At 43.0% G+C, this 18283-nt stretch overlaps 2 protein-coding genes across 3 annotated transcripts; both read right to left on the reverse strand.

Moving 5' to 3' along the window:
* Positions 1-11139: 11139 nt before the first annotated feature.
* mtx2 (metaxin 2) lies at positions 11140-14199 on the reverse strand. 2 transcript variants are annotated; one of them, XM_011603039.2, is made up of 10 exons: positions 14044-14199; positions 13273-13320; positions 13133-13176; positions 12914-12986; positions 12752-12828; positions 12546-12638; positions 12411-12449; positions 12199-12324; positions 12020-12096; positions 11140-11455 (listed from the first exon to the last, which is right to left on the reverse strand). In XM_011603039.2, exons 1-10 carry the CDS (start codon positions 14081-14083, stop codon positions 11296-11298), a joined length of 777 nt encoding a protein of 258 aa, XP_011601341.1. In that variant the 5' UTR covers positions 14084-14199; the 3' UTR covers positions 11140-11295.
* Positions 14200-15297: 1098 nt separating this feature from the next.
* Positions 15298-17889, reverse strand: LOC101070735 (homeobox protein Hox-D4b-like). The gene is made up of 2 exons (XM_003963848.3): positions 17049-17889; positions 15298-16507 (listed from the first exon to the last, which is right to left on the reverse strand). Exons 1-2 carry the CDS (start codon positions 17485-17487, stop codon positions 16197-16199), a joined length of 750 nt encoding a protein of 249 aa, XP_003963897.1. The 5' UTR covers positions 17488-17889; the 3' UTR covers positions 15298-16196.
* Positions 17890-18283: the final 394 nt, after the last annotated feature.

Genomic DNA, 18283 nt, shown 5'->3' on the forward strand with positions numbered 1-18283 from the left:
CCCGGACTTTCCATCTCATAGCATACATTCAAATAGTGACACAACTTTCCATCTTATAGCGGACATTCAAATAGTGACACATATACATACAGCAGGTGCTCAAACAGTGACAATGACTCGTATACATTGCTAGTACGTTTTATCTGCATAATCATTAACTACGAAGGTCTAATCATTAGATCAAAGGTTAAATATGACAACCACACATTTTGCCTCTAACGCCTTATGCCCGTTACCCTTCTTCACTACACAGTCAGGTGGGGGATCAGTGACGGGGGGGGCATATTCTCGGACTGTCAGTGAGATTCGGACTCCCAGCTAACTGCACATGTCTGGTATCCCGTACAAGAGGGAAATAATCAGAGCTCCAGGCTGAGTAATGAAAACACGGATGATGTGACCTGATATCATGATTCCATTTCTGATTCCAACTGGGAACCTCTGAGATGTGACCATCAGGACATCTGACAAGCAGAAGCAGGAAGTGTCTGGTCATCAGGGGGCATCAGGATCATGTCTGCAGTGTCAGGGGTTCAGACGAGCTCAGACAGATTATTATCTGTAACACCACTTCAAAAAAAAGACCTTTCCACTGAGAACTGATATTGGATTTGCTGGTCCTTAGAACTTGGAAATTGAAACTTGGAACTTAGAGATGGTTTTAGGGTTGAGGTTACAATTGGGTTTATGTTTGGGTTTAGAAGCTGGGTAGTACATTATGCCTATGAAAGTCCCCACAAAGATAGAAGTACAAAGATGTGAATGTGTGTGTTTGTGTTTGCCTGTGAGTTTCACTTGTGTGTTTCATTTGCAATGGTTTTAAATTGAAAATTCCCCATGAAGAATCAGCAGAATGTCCAACACCATGTGTCAAACAATATGCTCCTTTGAATTATTACCTTTACATTTTAGAACAAGCACTTTTGACACACTCGGCCTAACTTCCATTTGCTCAGCTCAAATTCATGTGCACTATAATTGAATCTATTGTGCAAGCCCGAAAATGTTTCAAAAGAAATCACAAAAACTAATAAATAAAAAGACACACCCCGCGCACACACGAGCGTCTGGGTGTGTTTGACTCCTCTGTTCTCCTGATATACAGCTCCAAGGCTCCATTATGTGGGATTTTCGCCTCAAAACAGATTCTCTGAGAGCTTCCAAGCCAAACTTTGACATGCAACAAATCCTCTTTCTTCCCTTTCACCGTTTAAATCCGTACCTCTCGCTGCTCTTGGTTAATGCATTTCGCTTTATAGAAGCTTTGCATCTGTGTCGCTCACTGAGAACAAACCCTGTGAAAGCTTTGCTGCTGAACTGTGAAGGTAGAACAGCAGAAACTGCTTATCAATGCATACAGGAAGTTTTAGCCCTTCGGTAGCTTCGCGGGGCCGTCATTTGAATGATAAATTAACCGCCGTCGCATTTATCTGGCGAAGAGCAGAAAGCAGAGGGTCTCCGTCACTCCCCCTCCTCCTCACACATCTGGAGAACAGAAGAGCGGCGGAACAACCTGAGAGTCCCGTCACCAACAAACTGAAGTCTGTTATGACGACCACGCGATCTGGCCACCAGCGATTCTACGCAGGCGAGAGCCGCTCCTTGTCCAGCTGGAGGTGTGAGGGGTCAGAGGTCGCCTGGTGCTCTCGTGCAGCTGTCACCATTGGTTGGAGGCTGTAAACCAAAGGTTTCCTGCAACACGCAGCGCTTAAAACAAGAAATAAAATGGCCTAAATGACTAAAAGAGCTTTACCCTGTTTATCGCCTTGATGTTTTCCACATTATTTGCGGTTGCCGTGTTTTCTGTTGCCTCCGTGCTCTTGTTTTGATGTTGGGTCCATCTCAGAGGGCATTTAAGAAGCGACTGGCACAGGTCAAGGGTCTCCTCTCATCCACCCACTCGCCTCACACTTCACTTTACTCAAGCAAATAAACACAGAGGTGGGAGTTAAAAAAATCAAAAGTCTCTTGAGTGGGTAACATCTGATCTCCTGCTCCGTGTCTGTATATGAAAAACCTTATAAGAAAATCATCACATGATAATCATAGAGTGGCATATAGGTAAATTACATCCATCCGCCACTATCTCACAGTAGATACTTCACCTGATGGGCCACAGTGTTGTTGCCATGATGTTTCAGCCACATATGTTTCCTACATGCAAAAATGAATAATGTTTCCACCCACTCAACAAATACGAAAACTATTGTTGTTTTTTTCTTTTTTGCATATATCAGCCCATTTTGTGACTTAACATACATAAATTCAACATGATAAATAACTACTGCCAAGCACAGATGCAAATAAGACTTTTTCCATTAGGTTTTTTTTTTTAAATATTCAATTCCGAATGTTTCAGAATATTTATATCCCACCTGCCGGCCCAGCAGGGAGGTGGGAGATGACAATGCCCACTCATGAACAGAGGAGATGGGGTGGGGGGGTGGAGGTTACCTTATCAGTTTTTACCCACAGGCGACAACAGCATCTGGAGTGTGTGTGTGTGTGTGTGTTTGTGTGTGTGTGTGTGTGTGTGTGTGTGTGTGCGTGTTAATCTGAGCAGAGTGTGTGTTTAAAGCGTAGTGGGATGATCTAAGCCGTGAGGGGGGGTTTAAGCTCATTATTAAGAACATCAGTCCAATTCTCCAGAGGAAGGGAAATCCCCGATTGTCCATCCATCTCCCTCTGGATTTAGAGACTGCACTCCACCATCATCCACAGACACACACGCACACACACACACACACACACACACACACACACACACACACACACACACACACACACACACAACCCCCCCCCTTCCTATTATTAAGCAGTATTCCCCCAGAAATCAACAGAGAATTGATTGTGATCGGTTTGAGCCAGCGCTAACATCCACCCCCCAAGACACAGGAATAGGATTATCCCAAAGTAGCACGCGGACTTTAAGACCTGCAGTGTTTTTCATCATCTGCAGACAACAGAGTCATAAAAATAACATAAGAGGGGGGTGGTTAGGGTTAAATGGTTCTAAAAGCTCCACCCTGAACCAGTGCTGTTCTGGCTTCAGTTTTCTGAATGTTTTCAAGGGAATTTTGAAGATTTTCTTTTTCATATCCAAGTTTTTTTTTTTTTTTAAACTTAACCGACATTTGAACTTAAAAAAAAAAATGCTGCCTCTCCAAATTGTGGGGGAAGTATTTTGATCAGAGTTCCCTGAAAGGGCTGATCAGTGTCAAATGTGTTTACCGTAATGTTGGAGCAGCCGATTGGGTGGGACGGCGTCACGGATGGAAAAGTGTTGCTCTGAAAAAGTATCGAGTGTTGCTCGATACTTTGTGTTGTGTTGTGTTGCTCTGTGACTTCCCCATGTAGGAGCGAGGTCACGCTAGATCCATTTACCCTGACCCCCCCTTCCCGAACACATCCACACAGACACACAAACTCACAAGGCACAAGGTACACAACAGCTTGTGTAGCACATGGACCTTGTGGAATGTGGATTTGTTCATTTTAACATGTTTTTGGTCATTTGTGGAGGTTTTTCCTGACGCAGGAAACATTCTGATGGAACTGCAGGTCAAATGTTCACGTATATTCATCTTCTTAAGGACAAATCCTAGATTTACATCATGGCGTGCAGCATTTTTGTTCCCTCACCATGGTCAGCCCTCTACAACAGTGCTTGCTGCTCCTGAAACATTTCTTCTCTGTAAGTACAAAAATAAATCCCATTTAATAGTTCAATTCAAACCAGGGACCTTTTATCTGTTTCTCACATCACAGACTTCTTTGCTGTTCGATAAATGCACTGAAGTAAGAAACACACACACACACACACATGCGGGCACATAGACCCACAGAAACAAAATTCAACAAAGCTTGAGATCAGAGACCGTGTTTTTTCAAATACAGCTGTATGCAGATGTTTTTTCTGTATATAAAGTTCACTTCTCCACAGCAGAACATAACCATCAAAGATGTGAACAGTCAAAGATGGGGTGAGGAATAAATGCTGAGTGCTGCTCAGATTGATGGAAATTAAGGGGTGAATTGGCTGGAACAGTCAAGTGCAAAATAGTTCCCAAAATAGAAAAAAAAAAAAATCAAGTAGTTGGGTTTTGGCTTTATGAGGACCTTCACAGGCATAACAATTGGCCCAGCTTTTATATCTAACCATCCCAAACTAAAGACAATACTAACCCCACCTTAAACCCAAGTCTGAACCCTCAAATAGTCTAATAAAGCTGTGAGGATCAGCCAAAATGTCTCCCCTTCCCAAAAATGTCCTCACGTTGCTAGTAAAATGCAGATTTTGGTACTCAGTATGTAGCAAGTACAAGAACACACAAATACACACACACACACACACATGCCCAGAGGAGGAAGACTTTAGTCAGTAGCCAGGGGCAGCATTCATATTTGATGTATGATTAACAAATTAATCTGCAGTCCTACTCAATATGGATTAATGAGTTATAAATAGCACTCATTAATCTTCCATAGAAATAATGACATTAGCATCGGTAAGAGGATCTGGTTAGTTAACATCGCTCCTCTAATCCGCTGCCCACTTTGTGTTTGTGGGAGAGAGGTTCATGTGAACCAGCTGAGTGGTCAGCTCATGTGTGTGTGTGTTTCTTCAGAATGAATGAAGTCGCCATCTGCTGCTTCAATGTCAGTTTTAACGATCTTTCATGGATCATTTCAAACTGGCCCACAAATGAATCTGTTTAATGTCCGGCACTAAAATCAGGCAAGCATCGTTGGCTTTAACAAGCAATTTTGGGTGTGTAGTCCAAAGTCAGCTGTGTGTGAGCGCATTTTCCCAATGTTGTGCACGTCATCACTCTGGAGGACACAAACATGGTCACAGAACCATTTTATTAGGACTTTAGGGTAACATCTGGGTAAAACTCCTTGAGCTTCCGGTAAAATTATTGTGTTTCAGGCCTTTTGTGCCAAATTATATGCTAACACACTGGCAGCATTTAAAAAAAAAAAAAAAAAAAACCTTTCTAAAAAATTTATTTACTTTGGAATTAGTGGGAAGTTAATTTGTGTAGATCTTGAGATGATACTTCTGAAAAGCAGTGCTAACACAAACGCTAACAGAGATGCTAAGAGGCGCTAATAGGCGCTAATACAAACTTATTTCTGTTCTTTTTCCAATGATGCTTCTAATTTGTTATCTCTTACTCTGCATTTCTGCTGCAAAGCATTGATGGAACAATTTCCTATGTGTTCTTACACACTTTGAAATGTCAGAAGAACTGATTTCCTCTGTGTCATTTGTAGCACATTTCAGTTCTGCTCCTCCGCCTGCTGATCAGCTGCTTCAATCTTTGCTTTTCATTAAGCTTTTATCACAGCTGTCACCCACTTTTGGCGAAATGCAGCACTTTTTTTCTTTTTTGCACATAAACATGTAAAATGTCAGTTACAGAGAAAAAAAGGGGGGGTCTGCTTCTTTTTGTTATTTTCACTGACTGGCATTTCAATCTTGCGTTTGTTCGAGTTGGGATTTGTGGGAAAAGGACTGAATGTCACAGTGAATGAGGAAATGAAGCCAGTAATGCAAAACACATCCCAGACAGTGCAAAAATTCTCAGAGAGACAGAGGAGGGGAAGGGGGGGGCCGGGGAGGGGAGCTTTAAAGGAGGCTACAGAAGACCATTCAAACATAGAACCATCAGTGTAACGTACGGAGCTGCCTGACAACTACACGAGAAACACATTCTTCCACACCCAGGCACAGACACTCTCACTCTCTGCACTCATGTTCCAGTAATCCTCCAGCCCCCCCACACAGAAAAATAAAACATGCACACACACACACACACACACACACACACACACAGTAGTCGATCTCAGCGTACCAATGTAAGAGCACAAACTCTCAGGATGGTACACAAAACAGACGCAGCATCTATTTCCCTCAACCTCACATTGATGTGTGTGACATGCTGGGCCCCAGCCTGGAGGAACCCCCCCCCCCCCACCTCCCTTCACCAGGGAGAACACAGAATGTGTCCCACGTTCCTCCAGGCTTCAAATTAACTATCTGATTGAGTCACCGGGTAAAACAAAGCAATATCTGCTTTTACATTCTGGTCTGACTCTGGAATATTTGTGTGTGTGTGTGTGTGTGTGTGTATGTTGGGGGTTAGCGGTCCTCATTAAGAGCAACCTCTAATCAGCAAAAAAAGCAATATAAGTCAATGTTTAGTCTACACATACATGCAAGTTGTATGACACACATTTTCTCATGATCATTGAATTTCAATGTGTGTGTGTGTGTATGTGTGTGTGTGTGTGTGTACGTGTGTGTGTGTGTGTAAGAGAGAGCAGGAGAGAGAGAGAGCTTGCAGACTTGGTACGAGGCACTCTGAGGCCACTTAAGCCCTTTGGTCATAGGGGCCCTACACACACACACACACACACACACGTATGTGTGTGAAGGGAGTGAGGTCATTTGAGAAGGATTGACAGCTCCAGGAAATGAAACACACCTCAGATTACAGTTAAACATTGACTAACATTTAAAACATGTGGCCGTGCACGACTCGCTCTTGATTGAAACCGTTCGTGGGCTTCAAAAACAAACAGCGCAGTGTGAAAATGTCACTCAGAGAACACCCAGGACCTGATTTCCCCCATGCACCCCCCCACCCCCCACTCTCCTTGTGCCAGTCTCGTAGCTCCTCGTCTCCTCCGCGCTGGTGTCTGCACACGCTCAGGCCTTGTAAGCGATATGGGGGCTGATTTGCCCCCTTCCAGCAGGAACCATCTGCTGCTGTTTAATATTAAAACCCCGTCTCAGAGTTAAGTAAACCTTCATAGTAAACACAAGTTTCTGTGGAGTGTTTTCACAACAGCGCACAAATTAAGTTTCTGTTTTGCCTGGCATCGCTCACAGGAGGACGTCTTTCAGCAGGACTCCGTCTTTGAAAAAGATGTTGCCTTTCAAACTTTCCTCCCGCATCCATGCAGAGACTGAACCCTGAAATAAAAGCATCTTTATTCCGCAGCAGCGGCTGCACAGCGCACGGCCTTTATGTGAGGGCTGTGTAAGCGGCTGGTTCGGTGCACTGAATGGTGATTAGGTACGTGGTGGTGTTTCCGTCTGACTCGTCTCTTTCCAGAGATGCCGAACATCTAAGCGCTGGCACGAGCCGGGCGCCATTTGTAGGAGAGAGGAGGACGTCAGAAGATCACACGCCGGGAAAAGTTTTCTCATCCAGCGCATAAAAATTAGTTACGTTGATGCAACATAAATGCGCGTTGAGAGACTAAAGGTTTGCTCAAACCTTGAGAGGGAGTGCTGCCTTATGGCTGCAGAGTCCCGGTTAAACTACCAAACGCCCAATCAGGAGCAGAAGGGGCCCCGTCTGTCTTCACTCACAGCCTCTGCGTGCTGGTACCTGTCAGGTCTTCACTGGAGTCTTCACAGCCAATCAGAGTCTGCACATCAGGCTTTCCTATCAGAGAAAGTTCCCAGATCCGGGCATCATAAGTTGATTTTGGAAAAAAAAAAGAAACAACCTTGATTTCTTCCTGGGTTCCACGCCTTGATTTCTTCCTGGGTTCCACGCGCGACCCTGCAGCTCTGTGGCTGATTGGACTCTAAAGCAGACGGGCAAATGGGCCGTCCTGTCTCCAGATGACACACGGATCCTTTTTCCGAGACAGGCAGAGTCATTTACCGTCCTCGCCGCAAAGCGGGGCATAAATCACAAGTTAGTGACTGACTTGCAAAATTGGAGGATTTCTTTCCGAATCCGCTGGCAGAGAATCAGATGAGAGCTTACAAAAAAGATCTGAAGTGTTTTTTTGGACTAAAAACACCTCAGCTCGGGTGGAAGATTGCCAGAAGCAGAACGCGGGCTCAAATCCAAAATGTCTTTTTCCTTTCTGTTTGTTTTGTTCCTAATTTGCAGGCAGACGTTTGGGTCCTGAGGTAAGAGCTCGCACGTATGTGCACCTCTGACAGCTTAATGAAAGAGCTGAAGGAAGAACGCACGCGCGCAAATGGGAGGAAAAGACTCAAACGTCGGTACCAGCGGACTCGATGGCCTGACGGGGCGACCGGAACCGGAAGCAAATTAGACAAATATGATGAGTGCCTAAGCTCTCCCCCGTTAACAGAGAAAGCTTATTTTGCTTTTTGAGGAAGATGATCCGTTACTAAAGATGTGAAAATCATTGAGATGTGGTTAAAATGTGGGTACTGCAGTGTGTGTGTGTGTGTGTGTGTTCATGGACTGTGAAAAGAAGAGAGGATTATCAAACGCTAATCTCTTTATTCCACTCAAATCTACATCGCCTCTAAACGCGAGCGCCGTCTCCATGATCCACCTTCAATCGCGATGGAGGGAAACACGGCTGCAAATGGCTGCAAAAAACACCTTCGCACCTTTTCTCCCCCCGGCAACTGTTGGCAGACTCGCTTCGGCGTCACGGACGTGATGGCTTCATCATTTTGGGGGTGAAACGCGCGAAGGCGAGGGTGATTGGCACTCGGCTGAGAGGTGTGGAGACAAGCAGATGCCAGGTGATTTGATCAGCACAGCTGGTGCTTGTTAGCTAATTATACACGCGCTTTTAAGGCAGCGGCGCGCACGCTCTCAAGAGGGCTGCTGCTCTCAAAGGATTAGTGGGATTGGGGAGGCTTTGTTTGCTAGCACCACCAAGCTGTTGATGTGACTCGACTCCTAAATCAGCGTGTTGATCGGCTACCTCAGCTTTGGACCCCAAAGGCTAAAGCACAGAAGCACAGCTGTTAGCTCTGCGTTCACGCTGCTCTTGCAAAAGTTTGTTTTAATCGGTGTCCGTCCATTGGAACTCTTTGACCGAGATCCTGATTGCACAAGATCGGCTTCGGATCAACTCTTTTTTCCCCCAAAAAGTTTTACAGGGAAACAACATTTTCATTCCTTTTTTTTAGGCGGGGTGCAACAGTGGGGAGAAGAATGAGTAAACGATGAAAATGATGATTTTCTGAAATGGTATATAGCCACACATGCACGCTGCAGTTACAGTTGACCCTGCTCCCGTGCACGGACAAGTGGATCTGCAATAACAGACAATGTGGAGGCTTCTGTATTGAAGTGATTCTGAAACAATGTGTGTGTTGACTACCCGGATCAGCAGAGATGCATTTTGAATCTTCATACAATAGTTTTCCCATGATTCTTGAGGACAAAGTGTCTGTCTGTTAGTATCAGACAAAACATATCGCCCACTAGTGGCCCAGGAAGGAAACACTAGTATTTTCTAAAATGCCAAATGTGCTACTTTGTTTTGGAACAGTGACAATTCAGGGGTACAATAATGCCCAGTCTGCGTATGGTCTAAGCAGGCTTCTTTAACAAGATGGAGGTCAGAAGGAGGAAAAACTGCAATAGTTAATGGGTTCGGAGCCATTGTCAGTGTGAGATGGAGGCTGGTGGTCATAGGAGGGATGTGATTGGGGAATAGAGATCCTAAAGTGATAATAAAGAAAGAAAACACCCTGCTTGCTCTGACTATCTGTTGTAATTATAAGAGTGAGTAAACCAGAGTATGGATCTGTCACAGCTCTGTCTCTTCTCCACAAGTGTGTAAATCTCTGCCTGTTCTTTGGAACCCGGGTCATCCTGAAGATGCTGCACATGTTGATATTCCTGGGTCAGAGAAGCAGACGTGACTTATCACATCTGGGTTTTATTGAATCAGTCAAATATGCACCATGTGCATAAACACACGTGAACCACTCCACCCCACTCTCGTGCACCATGACTCACTGTGTCATTAATAGCCTCCAGTTGTGTTATTTAACACCTCACACTGGAGCACATGAGCTTGAACACACACTGATAAACAAAAAAAATCCCTCCTTTTGGACGTTTTTCTTTCCTACCGATGTAATAATTCCACCGTACAGCTATAGCTACACCTCCATTTGGAGGTATGGCCATGTGATAATTGTCTATGCCGATATAAAATAGGTCTGTTAACGTCTGTCATCGTTGTTCATTGAAACATTTGTTGGATCAATGTTTCGTTGCATCATCTGGAAAGCAGAGATCAGATTCAGCGGCTCAGTTTTCCTCCTTTTCTTTGCAGCATGTCCCAGCATGCATCAAGAAACAGAATTACAATCTCAGTGTCTGTGAGTGTGTTCGCCTGCGCCTTATTATAAATGCTTATTTATTTTTGTTTTTCGGTTTCAACTCAGTGAATGTAGAAGTAAATAAAATGCTTACTCTTAAAAGCTTTGTGTATATTTCCGCTTCTTATTCTAGGGTTGTGAGTTAAAGGGTGCCCCAGATTAAACATAAATCGCCCCTCTGCAATGTTGTGATAAAAACCCTGTTTCAAACGTTTGCTGCAGTCGTCCTTTTACAGATCTACGCTGCCCTCTGGTGGTTATTGTTTGTCGTTACATGTAATAAAATTTATTTGGGGATTTGATGCGGTTTTTTTTAAATTAATAGCCAGTTAGTTACTTTTACACCCCACCATAAAATCACGTTATTAAAATTCTGTTATATTACTATTTTAACTTATTTCAATCAATCCTGTATGGCCTGAGGTTCCATGCCATGAACACAGCCTGAAGTGGGGTCAACCAAATGTCTCCAGGGTAGTTTTTTTTTTTTTTCTGTATGTCTGGCTGGTGACCTCTAACTTTGCAGCCATTACAGATAAACAGCCATGAAGCATCGGTCATCCTCAAAGTTCAGAGGTCATAATTTGACCTCACAGGAAACAAGGAAGATAAACATTTGCCATATCTGTCGGCTGCACAAACTGGCGCCTTTTAGTGCCAATATGACCGACATTTGTCTCAGACCAGAAACAAAACGATCCTTCATGAAAGCAAAACTCTACTCGGGGTTCAAATCTGTGCCTTTATTGCAATTGTGGTGTTGTTGTAATTGATTCCAATATGAAAGAAACAGCAGGTTAACTTTAGTGACTTATTTTAGGCACTAATAATTAGCACAATAAAGCAATAGCAGAACAAAGAAATAATCTTTCCCATCGTCCTTTTGAAGAATATATTAAAGGTGTTTTTTCCTCATAAAGACAAAAGTAATGTGACCAACACTTCTTCATGTCCATGAGGTTTCAGGCTGCAAAAGAACGGTTTCTTCAGAAGAAGAAGCACATGTGGACCATTTAGGCTCCAAACAGCATGCAACACTGTACAAGCAGAGATGGAGAGATGTGAAGATGGAAGCGGGTTCTAGCTTTTCCGTGCTACGTCAAGGGAATGACAGAGAAAAAGAGAATGTTTGGGAACAGAGGGTTTCTTTCCCCCATCCTTCAGGAACTTTTGTCTTCAAAGTAAGTCTGTTCAATACGTCTGCAAAAGGACAGCAGGTTGCTGTGGCTCTTGATTCTCTCTGCCAGCTCTGTGCTCGTGAGTCTGGTGGTCAGAATGGTGAAGAGGTGGCCAAATACCAGAGCGTCCAGTTCTGTAGGCCTGTAACACACATGCACTCAGCGTTTATTGCTGTGGAATTCAACCAATTCATTCAATGGATTTTAGTTGGTTTCATTGATTAGGTGAGTCACTTGATAATAAAGTTGCAATTATTCCCATTTTGAATATAACATTCAAAATTGTATTCACTGTAAATATTTACAGATGGTGGAGACACTGATGAAAAGGTGATATTCGTGTTTAGTTTTAGTTCAGTATAGAGAAATCTCAAATCTTTTGTTCAATGTCTCCACCATCTGTAAATATTTAGCCTACGAGCAACCAAATATACTCGACATTTTCAGTAAATTTATTTTGAAAAACTTCTGAATTCCTGCCTTTAACTAAAAATCAAACTGCCACTAATCGAAAGAAATGAATTACAATTGTAATTTTCCCCTCATTGTTCTGTAATGCCACACATCTGCCACCAGGTGGCGATAAAGACAAACGCAATAAATTAAATCTGATTGTTGTTCTGTTGTGGTAAAAACGGTACAGTAGCTCAAAATTAACCTAAAGATATACTGTACATCAGGATAGTCAGAAACAACAGATACATACTGTTTATTAAAGAAGAACGGTTGTGTTCCCAGTCTTTGGGAGAGAGCCTGGCAGCACTGATTTACATCTTCATAAACCTGCAATATAGAAAAACAGAAAATTATTACATTCCTGTGAGAGTAAAACCACATGGGGAGCAGCGTCCCAGTAAAATCACCAAGTGAAAAGTGGTTTCTCACCTGCTCGAGGGTTTTTCCTCCCCAGCCAATGGCATTCATCTTCCTGCGAACCTCCCACTGCTTCTGATAGGCGAGGAAGCTGCTGAGGGGCCATGAGTACGGACTGCTGTACCTGGGACGTGTGATCTGAAAAAAACGTTCATCAGTAATTAAAAAATACATAAATACATGAAAATATATACAATATCTTTTTTTTAATAATCCAAACAAACCCCTGTTGCTGTGGCATCATCACACCACTGGATGTACAACTGTGATGAAAAGAACTTTTTTTAAAATGGATGGAGAAACACCAGAAAGCACTTCTTGATGTACGATCACAAACATTTGCTTTTATCTGTGCATACCTCAGCGGTTAGAAGCATGTTGTTGACCAGCTCCATATACGCTTTCATTTCAGCTCTCTGAACATCATCTAAGCCGTCGCTCAAAGAATGACCCTGAGAACCCAAACATCCCCTCAAATCATCAACGCTTTTGCTTTTATCGACTGCTGTTGATAACTGTTCACAACTTAGAACATATAAAGCCTTAATACAACCAACAAACGCACCTTTGCTTTGGTGAACTGCACTATTGGCCCAAGTTCTGACACCACCTGATTCCCCACATGGATGAAGGGAATTTTACCTGCAGACGGAAATAAAACACAGCGTCCCCAAAGCAACAATACAAAATCTATAAAAGGCACTGGTGCAACAGCATACAGACGAACCTGAAGGGGACATGTATTCTGCATTTGCTCTGTACATCACCTCCACCGGAAGACCGCACATCCTGAGGTAGGTCTGCATAGGAGAGAAACAAGACCTGGTCAGTCTGCACAAACCCTGGGAAAATGCATCAAATCCTAAAAATACGAAAACATTTCATGGTGATATTGTAGGTCTATTACAAATAGCATTCACTAAAGTTAAATGAACAAAAGCTTTACCTGGACAGCGAGAGAAGAGGCGCAGTCTGACAGCAGAACCTGATCTTCTAGGGGGAAAAAAAGAGAAGTGCATATAAAGGCAGAATTAAGACAGAGTGATGGCTGCAGCTTTTCTACTGACAACTCATAAATGGACTGACCCTTCAGAGGCTGATACAAGGTTGCACTTTCAGGCCAAGGCTCAGCAGCTGTCAAGAAAAAAAACAGATTTACACACACACACACACACACACACACACACACACACACACACACACACAGAGGAAGGTTAATCAGTCTTAAAGGGACAGATTCTTTTTACTAGTTTAAATCTAGTTTTACTAGTTTTTAAAAAAAAATGTTTTATGAATGAATTGGACGACCCTAAATGGCACTGAATGCTAGGTCCATATGTTACCGAATAAACAATTTTAACCCGTTTAGTAATGCTGAATAACTCGAAACAGCTGCAACGAATGACAGGGGTGCAACACAGAGGCAACAATAATGGTTTATGCTGTCATATCTTTGTTGCATTGAAATTATAACCTGTTAGCGTCTGTCGCCGATTAAAAAGTGGCGGATTAATTTAGGCTTGAGCAGCATTACATAGGTAAATTGTATGGTTTTGTTGCGTCATTCACAAATTCCCACTCCAGTGGTCCTTGAGACTGCTGCCCTCTGTTTATGCTACACTCAGCTAGCCACTAAGCACACATCTGGTATTTGATTTACCCAGAGCAAATCATGATTTACTAAAAAGAAAATGGTGGAAACAACAGTAAGAAGTCAAGTCCGCGAAGTTAGAAGGTAATGGCCACATCTTTGCATTTGATAAACATGAAGGACAGGAAACAAGTTCTTAAGTATTAGCTGGTTCAAGCTAGCTTAACACACAATGATAAATACTCCGAGAAAAGTAAATACGTTACCTGCTATCTGTGACACGAAAGCCTCTGCCGCAAGAGACATTGTAACGTGACTATATTGCAAATTGGTAGTATAATATTGGAAAGAAACGCAATTTCACGACAGGTTTAAGGGCAAGGGCTTGTTCATCAGTCACAGGCTGGTCCGTCCGCTATTAATGTTCGGAGGAAAATGCGCGACACCGTCGACAGTTCCGCATAACGCTTGAGAGATGATGCGACCAGATTCAGACAAACGGGGGCGCTCCTGTTTCACTACTATAAAATGGACAGGAAAGCACATTGCAAAGCAACAATTTTATGCGTCAATATGGAATTATCGCTATAAACTGCAGTGAGCAAACGTTACATAGGCATGTGCTTAGTAATCTTTATACGAACGACTAATGCACTTGGATATTTTAATCACAATGCGGGTATAAAACTGAATTTAAAAGTCAAGGCTTAATGAACGTGCGTGAATGTTAATCGTCGTCTTTGAAGGGTGAAACAAATATTTATATGCGTAACTATTGTGAGAGTTTCTCCAGCAGAAAGAGGAAGGGGGGGAAGAACACTTCTCTGTGGCTGCCCTTTTGCTACCGCAGACCTCTCAGACCTGAGGGAATATTTTGGACTGTTGTTGGCCTGATTTATCAGCTATGTGGTGGATCTCCGTGTCAGCCAGTTTCCTGCACATTTAACCTTGTCTCGACCGGAAGCCACCAATTAAAGCTTCACATTTCCCCTTACATCCCACATCGCTCCCTTTTGCTCCCTCTCTCTCTCTCTCTCTCTTTCTCTGTCTGTCTTTCTGTCTCTCCCCCTCTCCCTCCCTCACACACACATACACACAGTTTATACGCCATGTGTTGTGAGTAAACAATGCGTGACTGGCTGGTGAAATTACGAGTGTTGATATGATAGCGTTTATGTGAATTTTAATATTTGTGAACAAGGTTGCGACAGTGTGTTTGTTTATTTATTTATCTATTTATTGAATTTGATATGAACTCATTCGTATGTTTTCTCATCTCATTAATAAACGTGACAACGTGACCCTAGATTTATTCCGGTCATATTGTTTCTAACGTTAATTACAGCATTTTTACGCAATGTTTCCGTACAAAACATGGACTGCTAGTTTGTGCATGCCTGCGTATGTGTGTGTGTGTGTGTGTGTGTGTGTGTGTGTGTGTGTGTGTGTGTGTGTGTGTGTGTGTGTGTGTGTGTGTGTGTGTGTGTGTGTGTGTGTGTGTAAAAAGACAGGGGTAATAGCTGGGAGTGTCAAAGTTTCCAAAAAATGTTTTGGAAGAACTTTTCATTTTTAATAATTTCAGGCTGGACAAAAAGATAATTAATTGCAGGTTGCTATTCAGAATATAAAAAATACAAACAAATAAGTACTGGCGTAAGACTATGCAGCAATAGCATATTGAACTGGAATGAAGACCGAAGCGTATTTTTGAAAATGTATTGGGCTTATTCTGCTGGCTGAATCGACAAAAATCTTGCCGCTGAAATTGCTATTACCCTGAGAAAATGCATAAATTTTCAATTTTAAGTTTTTACACTCTATTGTTCCAGAATAAGATACAAATGTATGCAAAATTAATATAACGTTCACGCGTAAAAAAAAACCAAAAAAAAACCTATATGCTATGGCAAATATCCTATAAATGTGCTCGCGCTCTTCTATGTACAAGATATATAAAAACCTTTAAGCCTTTCTGCAAAAAAAAAGACTTCGTGTTGTTCTTTGGCCCTCTTTTAAGCGCCAGTTCGTGGAAACAACATTTTGGTAATGTGCATTTTCATAAATTAGGAAGTTTCGTCGTTTATGTAACTAATATAAAACCCTGTATTTTGCTTACCCTGTAGGAAAAAAAACCCTGTTTTCTCCAAAAGATACAATCCTTTCCTTTTTTACGACAATTTTGGCGCAATAAACTGTAAACATTTCGCTAGTTTCTCCAAAGTTATCGGGCTATCAAATTGATTCATTCCTAACTAAAATCCGATCACTTCTAAACCACACATTAAAATAAATTGTAATGAAAACTAGAACTAGCCTGGGCTTATTTTTGGAATTGTTTTAGGACCCCTGTCACCCTGGATCCACGCAGAAACACCCGTTTGGAGCGCGAACGTGCGACCGTGATGGCCGCCTGACGTGTTCACACGGTGATCGCCGCCTTCACGCTGGTGGCGCCGCCGCTGTTGTTGTTGTTGCTGTCCGTTGTTTTCTTGTTTTTGCTCCGTCCCTTTGTGTTCGGCAGCTTGTGGTCCTTTTTCCAACGCATGCGTCGGTTTTGGAACCACACTTTCACCTGCCGCTCGCTCAGGCACAGCGTGTGCGCCACTTCGACGCGACGGCGGCGCGTCAGGTAGCGGCTGAAGTGGAACTCCTTCTCCAGCTCCAGGACCTGCTGGCGCGTATAGGCCGTCCGCAAACGCTTTGGCTCCGGGCCCGGGTGGTTTGGATTCACTGTTAGAGAGAATTGAAATTTAATTTCCACTTCGTTTCCTTATTTAATAAATACAAGTGTGACAGAAAACAACATTTGCAACAGGCTAAATTATTTTTAAAACCAATTTGGTTTATTATCCGATTATTTAGGTTTCAGTCTACCTTTTGCATCCAGAAGTGGGATTGCACGCCAGAGATTTGCAATTTCACGCACGCACGCACACACACACACACACATACACACATACACACACACACACACACACACACACACACACACACATACACTGCAGGGCCATAAAACTTTATAGGGGCTGTAATTCTTTCTGACTCTCGCTGAGCCCATAAATAACTCAACAACACAAAAAGCGATTCCTCACAAAAGGAAGAAAGAAAAGATGGAAGAAAGAAAAAAGCGAAAGAAATAAGAGTGAAAATAAGAATAGAGAGCAAGAAAGAAAGAAAGAAAGAAAGAAAGAAAGAAAGAAAGAAAGAAAGAAAGAAAGAAAAAAAGAAAGAAAACAGAGATCTGATGGATAAATGGATAGATGAAATTAACCTTGCGCGACGTGCACTTTCTTCATCCACGGATACACGACAATGGGCGACTTGTCCTTCCCGTGGCAGACCACCTTCCTCTGCACCTGAGGCGACTTTGCACAGGTCATCCAGGCCTGGCACTGCAGGTCACCCGCAGAGTAGCCTTGCTTCCCAGACGCGTCTACCTCTCTGTAGCCGGGGAAAGAGGCCGCTGGATGTTGAGCGCGCTCCTCCGCATCCTCCCGATGCTGCTCCTGCACAGAGCGTGGATGATAACTGCTCTGTTGTGGTGCGTATGGAGGCGGAGGAGGCTGCACGGACTGATAGCCTCCTCCATAACTGCCACTGTCCTGGGGATTGTTGTAATACCCCCCTTGGTCACTAAAATTACTGTAATCTTCTTCACATGGCGGGAACTGCGGCTCAGCATATTTACAGCTCATCACGTAGGACTCCATGATTGATTTATAGCGAGGCTGGTAGGAGAATACTAATTTTTCTTTCTCTCCCCTCTCTCTGTCTCTTTCCCCCCTCTGGCATCAAGCCATCCTGCGGCTGTCAAATAGACGGACGGCCACGCGGGTCACGTGACCCCGCGGCCAACCAATAAGAGTCGGCACTTTGGGGTTTGTTTATGTCAAAGGTAATGGGATCATTTAAAACAAGAAAAAAAGTGTTCATTACGGGGTTAATGAGGGTCTGCAAGGGCGGAGGAACGAAGATTTGTTGTGGAAAAAATCAACTAAGCATCTTTTTAATCATCACATCTGCACATTTTCACTGATTCTGATCTCTCTATCTATCTATCTATCTATCTATCTATCTATCTATCTATCTATCTATCTATCTATCTATCTATCTATCTATCTATCTGTCTGTCTGTCTGTCTGTCTGTCTGTCTGTCTGTCTGTCTGTCTGTCTGTCTAGCTGTCTGTCTGTCTGTCTGTCTGTCTGTCTGTCTGTCTGTCTGTCTGTCTGTCTGTCTGTCTGTCTATCTATCTATCTATCTATCTATCTATCTATCTATCTATCTATCCTCTTCTGTCTGTTAATCCCAACCCCCTCCCATTGACAGCGCGCTGGACTGTAGATTTATGACTTTTAGCTGAATGACTTTTTTACCCCCGCACAGATGGCCGGAGCTGAAAAAATTAATCTGGTCCATATTGATGGAGCGCGGGGCCATATTTGGCCTTGTGATGAGTCAAAGGATGGGTAACAAAACAGAAAAGCCTCCGATAACAAAGAGGGAGA

This window comes from Takifugu rubripes, chromosome 4, assembly GCF_901000725.2.
Source record: "Takifugu rubripes chromosome 4, fTakRub1.2, whole genome shotgun sequence".
NCBI lineage: Eukaryota > Metazoa > Chordata > Actinopteri > Tetraodontiformes > Tetraodontidae > Takifugu > Takifugu rubripes.